A 17,836-nucleotide genomic window follows, 5' to 3' on the forward strand; every position below is an offset into this window, starting at 1 on the left:
ATACGGTGGGGAGGTGCTTAAACTAAATTTCACTTTGGCCATTTTCTTCTCCTGGCCACTTCGCCGCCCAGTGGTTTTGGAAACTTCACAAGTCTCTGTGTGACCCACCAACCCTCGTTCCAAGCTCTGGATCACAGGCGCCCGCTTTTTCACCCGGATGTATATCGTGATTGCCAACCGTACCGATTAAAGCCGCTCACTTTCAAACCATATGACCGCACGCTGATTTTGAAAGCAAAATTGGTCTAATATGTGTTTTCATTATGTTGCTGTACAAGTGGTACGGTTAGCTTTGAACGTCGTTGTGCGGTATTCTGGAAGGCTTTGCTGGTTTTTTTCCTGAAATTTCTCTGTTGCGCGCAGTCACTTTAAGATGTTTTTCTTGTTCACGTTTTTTTGTTTGTTGCGCTTGAACCCGAGTCAAGCGCCGCATGGCACACAGGGCTATAGCAAATACATGAAACTGAAACCGAATGAAGATTTAAACATCGGCAGCCTAACGCAAGTGTGCTATCGGCTCCTGTTCGTGCAGCTTAGGATGAGACGGGAGACCCCGTGTGTTGTTATGTGCATGGTGGTACGTGCGTGTTGGGTTAATTGAGGTGGTTCTTTCTCCTCGTGCAAGATGCCCTCACCATGCCAAGGCCTATAACTCATTCACCAAGGCCACATTTTTTTGGTATCTTTGCCCCTGACACCAGGGGCAAAACAAAAAAATGACACCCTCCCCATACACATAGAGATACTTATACAATTCCCAACTCTCAGTGTCACACGGAGGAAATTGAAGGATGAAATTAAAACCTAACCCCCCCCCCCAGAAATCAATTAAGTACTCGTTTTATGTATGTATGCTTCGTATTAAAATAATGACGAAACAGTCACACATTTTTGATTTAAAACTTTCGTGACTACAGGGATTCATATTCTTGGTTCTTTCGGTAAAGTCACCACCACGTAGAAGGGAAACAATAAAATAATAAAAATATAAAACAATAAAATTATTGTAAAACAATAAAATTATTATTCTTGGTTCTTTCGGTAAAGTCACCACCACGTAGAAGGGAAACAATAAAATAATAAAAATATAAAACAATAAAATTATTGTAAAACGATACAATTATTATTCTTGGTTCTTTCGGCAAAGTCACCACCACGTAGAAGGGAAACAATAAAATAATAAAAATATAAAACAATAAAATTATTGTAAAACAATAAAATTATTATTCTTGGTTCTTTCGGTAAAGTCACCACCACGTAGAAGGGAAACAATAAAATAATAAAAATATAAAGCAATAAAATTATTGTAAAACAATAAAATTATTATTCTTGGTTCTTTCGGTAAAGTCACCACCACGTAGAAGGGAAACAATAAAATAATAAAAATATAAAACAATAAAATTATTGTAAAACAATACAATTATTATTCTTGGTTCTTTCGCCAAAGTCACCACCACGTAGAAGGGAAACAATAAAATAATAAAAATATAAAACAATAAAATTATTGTAAAACAATAAAATTATTATTATTGGTTCTTTCGGTAAAGTCACCACCACGTAGAAGGGAAACAATAAAATAATAAAAATATAAAACAATAAAATTATTATTCTTAGTTTTTTCGGTAAAGTCACGTTGAAGAGAAACAACAAAATAACAAAATATATATAAAACAATAAAAATTCTCACGACGTTTCGACCATAACTCAAACGGTCATCATCAGGTGTGTCGGTTTGCATAAATTTATTTTGAAAACGGCATATTTATTTATTTATATAAAAAATAACGTTTGCGTCACGCGCAACGATTGGCTGTTTGCCAGGACTAGTCCATCTATTTTTTGAAAAGAGGAGGGGGGAGACGAAATTTGTTTTTATGTATGCTGTCTGAAAGCCACTGTAAGCGTGAACAATCAATCAAGAACTGAAATGATTTATCAAATCTTTCCAATGATTGCTAAGATAGAATCCATCTTCTCGGTTGAAATTGTCTCTGTGTTTGTATATGTGGATAGCCTCATGAACGAATCTCTCATGGAAGCCAGATGGCTTACAAAGAACCTCCGTCTTGGAAAAGTCAATGGCATGTGAGCCTACTGAATTAGAACAATGATCTGCTACGGCCGAGGTGTTGGTCCTACCGTGTTTAAGGTCTGCTTTATGTTCACGAATGCGGTCCGAGATATGGCGTTTGGTTTCTCCAATGTAACTACTACCACAGAGGCAACTTAGTTTGTAGACACCAGGGTATTGTATGTCCGGAATCACATCTTTTACAGACGGAACCAGATCACGGATTTTATGTAATGTGTTGAAACGGACCTGGATCTTGTGTTTATTCAAGATTTTGGAGATCTTTTTTGTGATCCCAGCAATGTAGGGTAAAGTGATGGTTTTGAAAGGCTCCTCAAGAGGGTTCTTCTTCATGGTTTGAGTGATAGCTTTGCGGATTGTATAGTCGGAGTAACCATTAGCCCTAAGAGCTTGGTGTACGTGCTTGAGTTCACTGCTTATGTGTTCCTGGTCGGATATGCATTGGGCTCTATGATACAGAGTCTTGATGAGAGAATTCTTCTGTGATGGATGGTGGTGGGAATCCGGTTTCAGATAAGCATCCGTATGGGTAGCTTTCCTGTAGACAGAGTGGCTCATTGAACCATCAGGTCTCTTTTTAATTAGGACATCCAAAAAAGGTATCTTGCCATCTATTTCGACTTCCATGGTAAATCTGATGGCTGGGTGTATGGAATTGATGTGGTCGAAGAATTGGTCTAGAGCAGGCCGGCCATGTGGCCAGATGACAAAAGTGTCATCCACGTACCTCTTCCATAAGGTTGGGCGCAGAGTGGCAGTCTGGATGGCGTCAGTCTCAAATTTCTCCATGAAAATGTTAGCTATAACTGGAGAAAGGGGGGAGCCCATTGGGGTGCCCTCAGTTTGTTTGTAGAAAGTTCCATTCCAAGTGAAGTATGTATTGGTTAAACAGTGTCTCACCAGGGGGGGTACCTCAGTGTTTAGTCCTTGATGAACCAAGTCTTCAATGATTGCAATGGTGTCAGGTACAGGAACCTTGGTGAATAAGGAAACTACATCAAAACTGACAAGCAGGTCGTCTGGGGACAGGGAAATACCCTTGATTGTTGATACCAGGTGAGTAGAATTTTGTACCGCAGAGGTGGTCTTTCCAGTGAAAGGACGCAGGATTTCAGACAAAAAACGAGCTAGTTTGTAGGTGGGGGAGCTGATAGTAGAGACTATGGGACGAAGAGGTGTATCAACTTTATGTATTTTTGGTAAGCCGTATAATCTTGGTGGCCTGGCAGCAGAAGGTTTCAATTAAAACTGTTTAGATTGATCAATTAATGCGGTTGAATCAGAAATTATTTTGTTGGTTTGTGTGACGAGGCTGTTGGTGGGATCTCTTTTTATTTTTGTATAACTACCATCGTCGAGTAATTCTTTAATTTTGTTGTTGTATTCTATTTTATCCATGATAACAGTAGCATTGCCTTTGTCAGCTGAGAGAACTACAATATCATTCCTCTTTTTTAATTTATATAATTAAAAACGCTCATTTTTGCTGAGGTTGCTAGCTGGCATCTTAGCGTTTTTGAGGGTTGCAGCGATTTCAGATCTTGCTACGTCTGCAGCGATGTGACCCAGGCCCCTGAGAGCAACGTCTACTTGGGCAATTATATCATTAACTGGTATGTGTTTAGGTGTGACTGCAAAGTTTAGACCTTTAGCTAAAACGGATTTCAGACCATCGGAAATAGAACTGTTACTGCGATTAATTACGACTTTATTAACGTCTAACTTTTTGGTGTGTGGGTCCGGTCTTTTGTTGAATAGGAGGTTAAATTTGGAAATCAGGTTTTCCTTACATTTGGTCGACATAGTAGCAGCTGAAGAGGCAGTCATATTGTCTACATGTTCCCAATCCGATGTGGACATTATTGCCGTCAATGATAAGTGTGATTTGTAGAGTGTCTTGTCTAACTGATCTAGTTCTGTGCGTATAAGTCTGATTTTTTCTGAGATAAGAGCTAAGCTAGTTTTGAAAAGAATTCGTTTCGCATTAGAAGAAGTTACAGTAGCAGAGGTGAGTGTAAATGCGATTGGTATTACCCCAGAGTCGCGGCATCTCTTCAGGAAGGTGAGAGACTCGATCAGCTGAGCTTTCTTATCCCGGAGTTTGTTGAAAGATCTTAAAGTTATGTGAAAACCCTCCCCGTAGAGGCGATTAAATTTTGATTTAAAGCTTTCGTGACTGCAGTAATTCATATTCTTAGTTTTTTCGGTAAAGTCACGTTGAATTACTGCAGTCACGAAAGCTTTAAATCAAAATTTAATCGCCTCTACGGGGAGGGTTTTCACATAACTTTAAGATCTTTCAACAAACTCCGGGATAAGAAAGCTCAGCTGATCGAGTCTCTCACCTTCCTGAAGAGATGCCGCGACTCTGGGGTAATACCAATCGCATTTACACTCACCTCTGCTACTGTAACTTCTTCTAATGCGAAACGAATTCTTTTCAAAACTAGCTTAGCTCTTATCTCAGAAAAAATCAGACTTATACGCACAGAACTAGATCAGTTAGACAAGACACTCTACAAATCACACTTATCATTGACGGCAATAATGTCCACATCGGATTGGGAACATGTAGACAATATGACTGCCTCTTCAGCTGCTACTATGTCGACCAAATGTAAGGAAAACCTGATTTCCAAATTTAACCTCCTATTCAACAAAAGACCGGACCCACACACCAAAAAGTTAGACGTTAATAAAGTCGTAATTAATCGCAGTAACAGTTCTATTTCCGATGGTCTGAAATCCGTTTTAGCTAAAGGTCTAAACTTTGCAGTCACACCTAAACACATACCAGTTAATGATATAATTGCCCAAGTAGACGTTGCTCTCAGGGGCCTGGGTCACATCGCTGCAGACGTAGCAAGATCTGAAATCGCTGCAACCCTCAAAAACGCTAAGATGCCAGCTAGCAACCTCAGCAAAAATGAGCGTTTTTAATTATATAAATTAAAAAAGAGGAATGATATTGTAGTTCTCTCAGCTGACAAAGGCAATGCTACTGTTATCATGGATAAAATAGAATACAACAACAAAATTAAAGAATTACTCGATGATGGTAGTTATACAAAAATAAAAAGAGATCCCACCAACAGCCTCGTCACACAAACCAACAAAATAATTTCTGATTCAACCGCATTAATTGATCAATCTAAACAGTTTTAATTGAAACCTTCTGCTGCCAGGCCACCAAGATTATACGGCTTACCAAAAATACATAAAGTTGATACACCTCTTCGTCCCATAGTCTCTACTATCAGCTCCCCCACCTACAAACTAGCTCGTTTTTTGTCTGAAATCCTGCGTCCTTTCACTGGAAAGACCACCTCTGCGGTACAAAATTCTACTCACCTGGTATCAACAATCAAGGGTATTTCCCTGTCCCCAGACGACCTGCTTGTCAGTTTTGATGTAGTTTCCTTATTCACCAAGGTTCCTGTACCTGACACCATTGCAATCATTGAAGACTTGGTTCATCAAGGACTAAACACTGAGGTACCCCCCCTGGTGAGACACTGTTTAACCAATACATACTTCACTTGGAATGGAACTTTCTACAAACAAACTGAGGGCACCCCAATGGGCTCCCCCCTTTCTCCAGTTATAGCTAACATTTTCATGGAAAAATTTGAGACTGACGCCATCCAGACTGCCACTCTGCGCCCAACCTTATGGAAGAGGTACGTGGATGACACTTTTGTCATCTGGCCACATGGCCGGCCTGCTCTAGACCAATTCTTCGACCACATCAATTCCATACACCCAGCCATCAGATTTACCATGGAAGTCGAAATAGATGGCAAGATACCTTTTTTGGATGTCCTAATTAAAAAGAGACCTGATGGTTCAATGAGCCACTCTGTCTACAGGAAAGCTACCCATACGGATGCTTATCTGAAACCGGATTCCCACCACCATCCATCACAGAAGAATTCTCTCATCAAGACTCTGTATCATAGAGCCCAATGCATATCCGACCAGGAACACATAAGCAGTGAACTCAAGCACGTACACCAAGCTCTTAGGGCTAATGGTTACTCCGACTATACAATCCGCAAAGCTATCACTCAAACCATGAAGAAGAACCCTCTTGAGGAGCCTTTCAAAACCATCACTTTACCCTACATTGCTGGGATCACAAAAAAGATCTCCAAAATCTTGAATAAACACAAGATCCAGGTCCGTTTCAACACATTACATAAAATCCGTGATCTGGTTCCGTCTGTAAAAGATGTGATTCCGGACATACAATACCCTGGTGTCTACAAACTAAGTTGCCTCTGTGGTAGTAGTTACATTGGAGAAACCAAACGCCATATCTCGGACCGCATTCGTGAACATAAAGCAGACCTTAAACACGGTAGGACCAACACCTCGGCCGTAGCAGATCATTGTTCTAATTCAGTAGGCTCACATGCCATTGACTTTTCCAAGACGGAGGTTCTTTGTAAGCCATCTGGCTTCCATGAGAGATTCGTTCATGAGGCTATCCACATATACAAACACAGAGACAATTTCAACCGAGAAGATGGATTCTATCTTAGCAATCATTGGAAAGATTTGATAAATCATTTCAGTTCTTGATTGATTGTTCACGCTTACAGTGGCTTTCAGACAGCATACATAAAAACAAATTTCGTCTCCCCCCTCCTCTTTTCAAAAAATAGATGGACTAGTCCTGGCAAACAGCCAATCGTTGCGCGTGACGCAAACGTTATTTTTTATATAAATAAATAAATATGCCGTTTTCAAAATAAATTTATGCAAACCGACACACCTGATGATGACCGTTTGAGTTATGGTCGAAACGTCGTGAGAATTTTTATTGTTTTATATATATTTTGTTATTTTGTTGTTTCTCTTCAACGTGACTTTACCGAAAAAACTAAGAATATGAATTACTGCAGTCACGAAAGCTTTAAATCAAAAAATAAAATTATTGTAAAACAATAAAATTATTATTCTTGGTTCTTTCGGTAAAGTCACCACCACGTAGAAGGGAAACAACAAAATAATAAAAATATAAAACAATAAAATTATTATTCTTGGTTCTTTCGGCAAAGTCACCACCACGTAGAAGGGAAGCAATAAAATAATAAAAATATAAAACAATAAAATTATTGTAAAACAATAAAATTATTATTCTTGGTTCTTTCGGTAAAGTCACCACCACGTAGAAGGGAAACAAAATAATAAAAATATATAAAACAATAAAATTATTATTCTTGGTTCTTTCGGTAAAGTCACCACCACGTAGAAGGGAAACAATAAAATAATTAAAATATAAAACAATTAAATTATTGTAAAACAATACAATTATTATTCTTGGTTCTTTCGGCAAAGTCACCACCACGTAGAAGGGAAACAATAAAATAATAAAAATATAAAACAATAAAATTATTGTAAAACAATAAAATTATTATTCTTGGTTCTTTCGGTAAAGTCACCACCACGTAGAAGGGAAACAATAAAATAATAAAAATATAAAGCAATAAAATTATTGTAAAACAATAAAATTATTATTCTTGGTTCTTTCGGTAAAGTCACCACCACGTAGAAGGGAAACAATAAAATAATAAAAATATAAAACAATAAAATTATTGTAAAACAATAAAATTATTATTCTTGGTTCTTTCGGTAAAGTCACCACCACGTAGAAGGGAAACAATAAAATAATAAAAATATAAAACATTAAAATTATTGTAAAACAATAAAATTATTATTCTTGGTTCTTTCGGTAAAGTCACCACCACGTAGAAGGGAAACAATAAAATAATAAAAATAAAAACCAATAAAATTATTGTAAAACAATAAAATTATTATTCTTGGTTCTTTCGGTAAAGTCACCACCACGTAGAAGGGAAACAATAAAATAATAAAAATATAAAACAATAAAATTATTATTCTTGGTTCTTTCGGTAAAGTCACCACCTCGTAGAAGGGAAACAATAAAATAATAAAAATATAAAACAATAAAATTATTGTAAAACAATACAATTATTATTCTTGGTTCTTTCGGCAAAGTCACCACCACGTAGAAGGGAAACAACAAAATAATAAAAATATAAAACAATAAAATTATTGTAAAACAATAAAATTATTATTCTTGGTTCTTTCGGTAAAGTCACCACCACGTAGAAGGGAAACAACAAAATAATAAAAATATAAAACAATTAAATTATTGTAAAACAATACAATTATTATTCTTGGTTCTTTCGGCAAAGTCACCACCACGTAGAAGGGAAACAACAAAATAATAAAAATATAAAACAATAAAATTATTGTAAAACAATACAATTATTATTCTTGGTTCTTTCGGCAAAGTCTCCACCACGTAGAAGGGAAACAACAAAATAATAAAAATATAAAACAATAAAATTATTGTAAAACAATAAAATTATTATTCTTGGTTCTTTCGGTAAAGTCACCACCACGTAGAAGGGAAACAACAAAATAATAAAAATATAAAACAATAAAATTATTATTCTTGGTTCTTTGGGTAAAGTCACCACCACGTAGAAGGGAAACAATAAAATAATAAAAATATAAAACAATAAAATTATTGTAAAACAATAAAATTAATATTCTTGGTTCTTTCGGTAAAGTCCCCACCACGTAGAAGGGAAACAATAAAAATATAAAACAATTAAATTATTGTAAAAAATATATATTTTGTTATTTTGTTGTTTCTCTTCAACGTGACTTTACCGAAAAAACTAAGAATATGAATTACTGCAGTCACGAAAGCTTTAAATCAAAATAATTTTATTGTTTTACAATAATTTAATTGTTTTATATTTTTATTGTTTCCCTTCTATATATTTTGTTATTTTGTTGTTTCTCTTCAACGTGACTTTACCGAAAAAACTAAGAATAATAAAATTCATATTCTTGGTTCTTTCGGTAAAGTCACCACCACGTAGAAGGGAAACAATAAAATAAAAAATACATAAACGCCACTTTTTTTTTCAAATTTTCTTGCCGTGGGTTTCACACCTGATGATGATTGCTTATCGTGTTGCAGTCGAAACGTCGTGAGAATTTAATTGCTTTATATTTTTTATTATTTTACTGTTTCCCTTCTACTACGTGGTGGTGACTTTACCGAAAGAATCAAAAAAACAGCCACATATTTGCCAATAAAGAAAACTGACGCATTATTTTTTTCTTCATGGTCCGCTCTGGATCTTGGACCGTGGATAAATGTCCCCCCATCCCCCTAACGCTAAATCCAGGCCATGATATTCAGTGCGTAAAAATAATGCGTCCTCCACGAATAAAAACAAACCCAATTTTCAACCGAGCGATAGCCCCTTGTTCGTGAGCTGGTGCATCTCAGTGGGTCCGCTTCTTCTTTTTGAAATTAGTTCGATAATTGATTCATTCGTTTGACTACATCAATAGAGCGATTGAATGGAGCTCGTACGTAAACGCAACGAGTGTGGAGTAAAAGTTCGGTTACGAAACGTCCCGGATTACCCTGGACAGGCCTGGTGGCAGCGAAAAGCCAGAAGCTGTTGTGAAAATTAGGGAGGATTTTGTCTCCGGTAATTCGTTTTTGATCTGGCCCCGTGCTACACTCATGATATGGGGGGCTACGCGAGTAGCATCATGAGGTTGTTAACGGGGGGGGAGGGGTAGGGTCAAGTAATCTTTAAAGAATGTGCTTAGCATCGTATAAAGCGTGATGACACACACACACATACTCATTATCTTCTTTGCTTACTCTTTAAGCGCATTGAAGTTGGACGTTTACGCCCACAATCTGCGTGTGTTTTTACTCACTAAGCGTAATTTTATTGGGGGTTTTCTGCGCGCGCCTGTGTGTGCGTGTGTGTGTGTTGCGGTGAGTTGTGGGTTGGTTGCGCGTGTGTGTGTGTTGCGGTGAGTTGTGGGTTGGTTGCGCGTGTGTGCTCTGTGTGGGTGGGGTGGGTGGTGGTGGTGGTGATGGGGGAGGTGTGGGCGGTGAAAGTTTATACAGCGGCAGCAGCAGAAGAAGAAGAATAAAAAAGGGGAAGAGGGCGGAAATCCCGACCGACTTATCCAGCCGGAGCCGACGGACAGAAATCCTCGGAGACATCTCGTGAGTGAGTCGACGGCATCGAGAAGACGAGCGACCACGTTGACGATGACTTCTGCCGCGTTGACGATCACTTCTGCCGCGTTGTTCTTCTGCCTCCTGGCGTACACGGCCATCACCTGCAACTCGCAAGAGGTCACGGGTGAGTGAGAGAGTCAAACGATGGGTTTACGTAGCGCGGTTTATTGGCGACTGTTTGTCAACCCCGTGGTGGGTTTTTTTGGGCGTGTGTGTGTGCGTGTGTGTGGTGCTGGCCAATCCACCCGCTCGTGTACCGTTACAGACCTTCATAGGTGCGGCTCGCTAACAGCACTTGCCCCTACAGTCTGTTACAGGCCGTATGGGGGATCTTTGTTGTGCACGCGCCCGTCCGGTTTCGATGTTCCGACGTTTCGCCCCACGTTGCCGGGGGAGCTTCTCTGCGGCGCTCGATTCAATTGGCAGACGGGTCCGGAAGAATGTTTCGGGGACGAGGTGGCCGGTGTATGGGGAGACGTTCATGGGAAGAAACTCCCGGCTCGTGCGGCGAAACGTCGGACAATCGTGGCGAACAACAACAACAACAACAAGAACCACGTGGCACAACTCAAGAGTTGGTTCGACAAACTCTCTGTGCCGTGTTCTTGGTGGTCGCGTGTCCGTACCGTAAGTGTGTCTCTTTGCGCGTACGTGTCGGGGAACGGTGGCTGTGGAGGTGAACGCTTAAAGGTCGCGGTCTGAGCGTGGCCGTGTTTCACTCCAGCGCTGTCCTCGAGACAGCCCGGTCCCTTCACCTGATGAAGGCCGCTCGTGTTGTGGCCGAAACGTCGTGATTTTTGTCGTTTTATTTTTTTTTTGACCTACGTGGTGACTTTACCGAATAGAACCAAAGCGTATGAGGTGAGCGCGTTTGCGTTAAGGACCCCTCCTCGAATTTGTCGTTTAGTTGAACGACAAATTCCAATTTAAAAAAAAAAACGAAATCTTCCACCCTCCGGCTGATCCCACAGCAGATGCACGTTCGACACATGGCCTCCAATATCTGCCCTGACAGTAGAAACTTAAAACTATTTTTTTTAAAAAAATAACATTTTATTTTACCAGGTAAGGCCCACTGTGCTCCACACAGCTATTTTTTTTTTCAGAAGCTACCTGGCCACAAATGATAGCTCAACGAAGTGGCTTATCACGTGGAACTACATAGCGGCCACATACTCTACAGAATGCACTGTCCCTTGCAAAATAGCAATATTCATGATCGAAACACTTTCCAGTAAGCCCATATACTTTGCGATCCTCTTACGATGACGTGAACCGCACGTGGTTCGGTAACATGATCAGTAAAACAAACAAAACACGGACAAAAAAATTAAATCTACTCACGAAGATGCACATTTGGCAGTATATTGAGAGACAGAAATAGGAACACGTGGATTCTGCAAATATATATTTGCAGTTGTAAGACAATTACAACTGTTAAGAATGGCAGGTAGGGTCGGGCAGGACACTTGGCTAGATTATGAGACCTCCTTTGCCAGAAATAAGATATAGGAATAGGTTTTACCCTTTTAACTGGCACAAGACGCCTTTTGGCGTCTTCTGGTCCAACACCAGTGGAGACTAAGGGGCTGTAAGAAAAGCCGTCTCCGGTGTGGACCAATCAAATTCAAGGACAGTGCATAATATTATTATTATCAGAGTTGTCTCTTTTGTTTGCATTTTGACTGCTTGTGTTGTGGTTATTGCAAACATGATGCCTTGAATAAAGGTGTCAGTTTTTGTGCCAGTTAAAAGGGTAAAACTTATTCCTATATCTTGTTACTGGCAAAGGAGGTATCATAATGTAAATGCTCATTCCTAGCCCTCAATACTCTGATAGTGCGCTCTTTTTGAGTTGTACGCCTTTTGGCGTCTTCTGGTCCAACACCAATGGAGACTAAAGGGCTCTAAGAAAAGCCGTCTCCGGTGTGGACCAATCAAATTCAAGGACAGTGCCAATATTATTATCAGAGTTGTCTCTTTTGTTTGCATTTTGACTGCTTGTGTTGTGGTTATTGCAAACATGACGCCTTGAATAAAGGTGTCAGTTTTTGTTGTGCCAGTTACTTGGCTAGATGTGGACGATTTGCCGATGGCCCTGAATGATGATGGAGCGGCAGCCGAGGAACGGAGCGTGTCCAAGCGGGCGTTCAACGAAGGAGACGGAGCGATAAAAATGAGCTTGCGTGCAGGTGATCGATGGATCGATGCATCGCAGGACCATGAGAGACGGTGAAAGCCTGTGGAGGAGGCCTTCATCCAGCAGTGGATTGATCATGGCTGATGACAATGATGATGATGACGACATATCAATTTGAAACATGAGCACTGACGAAAGTTGAAATGTGCACCAAATAATCTATGCAGGATTCTTAGCTCTTTCGGTAAAGTCACGTTGAAGGGAAACAATAAAATAATAAAATATGTATTGATATATTTTTTATTCTTTTATATATTATTATTATTATTTTGTTGTTTCCCTTCAACGTGACTTTACCGAAAGAGCTAAGAATATGAATTTCTGCAGTCACGAAAGCTTTAAATCAAAATCTATGCAGGATTCTTAGCTCTTTCGGTAAAGTCGCGTTGAAGGGAAACAATAAAATAATAAAATATATATAAAACAATAAAAAAAATTCTCACGACGTTTCGACCATAACACACAAACGGTTATGGTCGAAACGTCGTGAGAATTTTTTTATTATTGTTTTATATATTTTTTATTATTTTATTGTTTCCCTTCAACGTGACTTTACCGAAAGAGCTAAGAATATGAATCACTGCAGTCACGAAAGCTTTCAATCAAAAGCTATGCAGGAGTTACGCGCTGCTTTTTTACGCTTGTGCTAATGATTGTTGAAATAAATAATATATAAATATATTTTTTAACAACACGCGCTTTAATTAAATGTACCGTACGAGTAATTGGCAGAACTCCACCACGACTCGAGGAAGTGGCCCAGAAGCTTGGCCACAACGTACGGGGGACCCTCCCGTGGTGATTTACAGCCAACGTGAGCTAAGCAGTGGACAATTAGCACCCAAGCCGAAACATTGTTTAAAAATAAATGTTTTTTTTATGTTTAACGATAGAATATAGTCTTGTCATCAGTATGACGTACGTATTGCAAGTTTGCTGTGGATAGCACATTGGGAATGTTGGGTAAAAATTGAGTTACAAGATTTTGAGGCTACAACAACGACAACAACAAAAAGAACAACAACAGACAGAGTGAGTTAATCACGATAAAGGTTTTTGGGTTAGATGGCGTTATTTATAAATGTGTCGTAACCCTCCACCACCCGACACGGCCAATCAGCAAAAAAAAAGTGTCACGTTGACAAAAGACACAAAAGACACAAGTATTTACCAGCGAAACGTCGTACTCAAACTGTAAATGTGGATTAACTCTTCAACACACCGGTGGGCTGAAGTAGTGAATTATTTGTCTTTTGTCAACGTGACACTTTTTTTTTGCTGATTGGCCGTGTCGGGTGGTGGAGGGTTACGACACATTTATAAATAAACGCGATCTAACCCAAAAACCTTTATTATTACACAAATAGTTCACTACTTTAGCCCCTCGCCGGTGTGTTGTTGAAGAGTGAATCCACAACATTTACAGTTTGAGTTGTACTGTGATGTTTCGCTGGTTAATTACATCCAGCATCATCATCGGGCAATTCGCCAGAATGGTAAAGCCCTCTCCACTTGCTCCCGGTCTTAAATAGAACAGCAGCAGGGTGACGTCATCATTTCAATAAAAAACGCGTGGTAAAATACACGCGACTTATGGGGATGAGGATGTCATGTGCTGGTGTGTTATAGTACTGGTAATGCAATTTTAAAACCCGCCGGTCTCATTATTTATTGTTCGTAAACGCTCACGTGCAATCGGTGACCCGGTGAATTGTGTGTGTTTTTTTTGTGTGCGTGTGTGCGTGGTCGTAATTCATCCCCTGAAATTCTAAAATGCATCGTGACCGCGGCTTCTAGGGAGGGAGAGAAGAGAGAGGGAGAGAGAACGGTTCCGATGGTTTAAAGTTCTGCATTGCGAATTTAAAAAAAAAACACGGGGCGTATTTCCTACGTCTCTTTATTTTTTTTATCTTTCTCTCTCTCTCTCGGGCTTGCAACGCGCGGCTATTCGCGCACCGAAGTTTAAATCCGCATCACCGCGAGCTTCTTCAGCAAGAACCGACGGAGCAGCTCGCGCGCGTGCCGCGGTCTCTCTCAGCTACGTAGCCGCCGTTCTGCTGCTGCTGCTGCTGATGATGATGCTGATGATGATGCTGATGATGATGTTTGGTGTTGACCGGACGACGTTCACCCTTAACTTCGTCACCCGTGTGGCACACGAGCTGGTCGCTTTGCGCATATGTTGCTGTGAGACCGGAGAGGGCTCTCCCTTGCCTATACAAGTTTCAGCAGTTCACCAGCCTGAGGTTCGCGGAAGCATGACTCTGCTAACGAGACGCTGAATGACAAAACTTGGCCAGAGTTTTTGCTTCGTATCGAACAGTGCCGCTGATAAGATGATGCGAGTCCCAGAAGCCCCGTGCAGCCGATGGGATGTAGGAAAAATTACAAAATGTTACTTTTTTTTGCGGACGGACAAATAATGGGAAAGAGGCATTTTTATTATTATTATTTATCCCATGCATGCCAGGGTGATGCACCTCTATGCAACCGAGTGAGAACATGAAGCTATGCCCAATCAGTTGCTGAAGAAGCTCCCAGCGACACGGAGCAAAAACGTCAGGGACATCAGACTGAACAGCACGTGTGAGTCCTCTGCGAGCACAGCCCTCAAGAAGCTTGCGTGGCGGTTATCGTACTTGCGTGCAAGTTTTCTCACCCCTTTAGTCATGCTTCACGCTCCACCGAGTCATTCATTTGACATTTCAGCTTCGCCAATAAAACACTTCGTGACCGCACTTCGTGACCGCACGTCGTGTAATGCTGAAGAATAAGAGGCGTTTTAATGGCGTGCTCATAGACCATTTGGGTTAACCGTCCAGCTGACTTTGTCGGCCGTGCACGGTGGACAGTGCGCAAAGGGGGATCTTTGAACCGGACGGTTGATAGATTTAAGGAGGGGGAAAACGGCTGTGAAAGAAAATAAGAAAAAAAAAACGTGATTATCTGCTCGGAAGAAACAAACTCTTTGGTTCTATTCGGTAAAGTCACCACGTAGTAGGTAAAAAAAATTATAATAAAACGACAAAAAAATCTCACGACGTTTCAGGCCACAACACAGGCGGCCTTCATCAGGCGAAGGGATCCCGGGCTGTCTCGAAGGCTGCGTTGGAGTGAAAACACAGAGCCAAGCTGAGACCGCGGACCTTTAAGCTGCGTGAGAGGGATTAAGGTGCCTTGACAAAGGAATTAGTGTAAAAAAAAATTAGCATTTGATTGGCGGACTTAAGTCCTCTCACACAGCTTAAAGGTCGCGGTCTGAGCTTGGCTCTGTGTTTTCACTCCAACGCAGCCTTCGAGACAACACGGTCCCTTCACCTGATGAAGGCCGCTTGTGTTGTGGCCGAAACGTCGCGTGATTTTTTTGTCGCTTTAATTTGTTTTTGTTCTTACCTACTACGTGGTGACTTTACCGAATAGAACCACAGAGTTTGTGGATCCTCGCAGTCGCTAAAGCTTCAAATCTAGAACGGAAGAAGCAAGGTTATTTAGAATGTCACGCTGCGCTTAAGAGTTTATCTTGTGCCTCTAGACCCTTATCAAGGGCACGTTGGTGTCGTGGAGTGCTGTGGAACAAGTGCGTCACACCCCTTATCAAATTTTAGTTTTTTTCCTTTTGCGAAATGTCGCTCTATCGTTGTGATGATGATGCTGACGATGACGATGATGATAATGATGATGACAAACACGTTTGTTCGTGAAAGATGTAAAACCATCATGCGAAGAATAAATGTCGCACTCCTTATCAAATGTTTGTTTTAGTTGCTCTATCATCATTATTATGACGGTGATGATGATGATGATTGGCAATACGTTGCTTTCGTTTGCCCACGCACGCGTTTTGTAAGCGGAAAAAATGTAAAACACCAGCGTGCATTATAAAACAACGGCAAGACTTTTCGATTTAAAGCTTTCGTGACTGCAATGATTCATCTTCTTTGGTTCTTTCGGTAAAGTCACCACCACGTAGAATGAGAATAAAATAATAAATTGATAAAATACAAATAACACAATAATATTCTCACGACGTTTCGGCCACAACACAAGCGGCCTTCATCAGGTGAAGGGACGAGACTGTCTGGTAGGACAGCGCCGGAGACTATTTATGAGATGCCAGCACGCAGACCGTGGAAGGTCAAGTCGACATCGGTCGAAGCGCCCCTTGGGGGTTATTTTGTCAAGGGGTTTAAGAGTCGGTAAGAGGCGGCGTTCGTGCGGTGGCCGGTGCACTGCACTACGAGCCGAGTGACGCCTGAGTTCGACGGCCTCACACGGTCAAGGGCAAAGCGGTGGCGAGTGATAGGTGAACAGCTCCTGGGCTCCCACCCCCCTCTCCATATAGCTTCACCAGGCACGCTGCTCGATTATTTTTTATTTTTTTTTGTTATTTTTAACGATCAGAGGTAAATAAGAAGATGTCTCGGTGGAGTCGAAGCTTTGCTTCGTTCATTATTTCTGCGGTTTTTTTTTTAATGCTTTGCTTTGTGTAAACCACTCCTGACCCCTTTCCTCTCTCTCTCTACCCCCTCTCTCTACCCCTATCTCTCTACCCCCTCTCTCTATACCCCCTCTCTACCCCCTCTCTCTACCCCCCCTCTCTACCCCCTCTCTCTACCCCCTATCTCTACCCCCTCTCTCTCTACCCCCTCTATCTCTCTCTACCCCTTCTCTCTACCCCCTCTCTCTACCCCCCCTCTCTCTCTCTACCCCCTCTCTCTACCCCCTCTCTCTACCCCCCTCTCTCTACCCCCTCTCTCTCTACCCCCTCTCTCTCTACCCCCCTCTCTCTACCCCCCCTCTCTCTCTCTACCCCCCTCTCTCTACCCCCCCTCTCTCTCTACCCCTCTCTCTCTACCTCTCTCTCTACCCCCTCTCTCTCTACCTCTCTCTCTACCCCCCTCTCTCTACCCCCTCTCTCTACCCCCTCTCTCTACCCCCTCTCTCTCTACCCCCTCTCTCTCTACCCCCTCTCTCTATCCCCTCTCTCTACCCCCTCTCTCTACCCCCTCTCTCTACCCCCCTCTCTCTCTCTACCCACCCCCCTCTCTCTACCCCCTCTCTCTCTACCCCCCTCTCTCTACCCCCTCTCTCTCTACCCCCTCTATCTCTCTCTACCCCCCTCTCTCTCTACCCCCTCTCTCTACCCCCCCTCTCTCTCTCTCTACCCCCTCTCTCTACCCCCTCTCTCTACCCCCTCTCTCTCTACCCCCTCTCTCTCTCTACCCCCCTCTCTCTACCCCCCCTCTCTCTCTCTACCCCCCTCTCTCTACCCCCCCTCTCTCTCTACCCCCTCTCTCTCTACCTCTCTCTCTACCCCCCTCTCTCTACCCCCTCTCTCTACCCCCCTCTCTACCCCCTCTCTCTCTACCCCCTCTCTCTCTACCCCCTCTCTCTATCCCCTCTCTCTACCCCCTCTCTCTACCCCCTCTCTCTACCCCCCCTCTCT

The 17,836-nt window shown here is 41.5% G+C and overlaps 1 protein-coding gene across 2 annotated transcripts in view; it reads left to right on the plus strand.

Annotated features, from left to right (window-relative positions):
• Positions 1 to 10,103: 10,103 nt before the first annotated feature.
• Positions 10,104 to 17,836, plus strand: part of LOC116958036 (BPTI/Kunitz domain-containing protein-like) — a 67,331-nt gene continuing 59,598 nt past the window's right edge. Inside the window, exon 1 of one of the 2 annotated variants that reach the window (XM_076058141.1) lies at positions 10,104 to 10,314. In XM_076058141.1, coding sequence (XP_075914256.1) covers positions 10,221 to 10,314 — 94 coding nt within the window. In that variant the 5' untranslated portion in view covers positions 10,104 to 10,220. The remainder of the gene's footprint in view (positions 10,315 to 17,836) is intronic. The other variant, XM_032980516.2, reaches the window with a different exon arrangement.

This window comes from Petromyzon marinus, assembly GCF_048934315.1.
Source record: "Petromyzon marinus isolate PM22_M1 ecotype Great Lakes invasive population chromosome 68 unlocalized genomic scaffold, UKy_Petmar_22M1.pri1.0 chr68_unloc.1, whole genome shotgun sequence".
NCBI classification, from domain to species: Eukaryota; Metazoa; Chordata; class Hyperoartia; order Petromyzontiformes; family Petromyzontidae; genus Petromyzon; species Petromyzon marinus.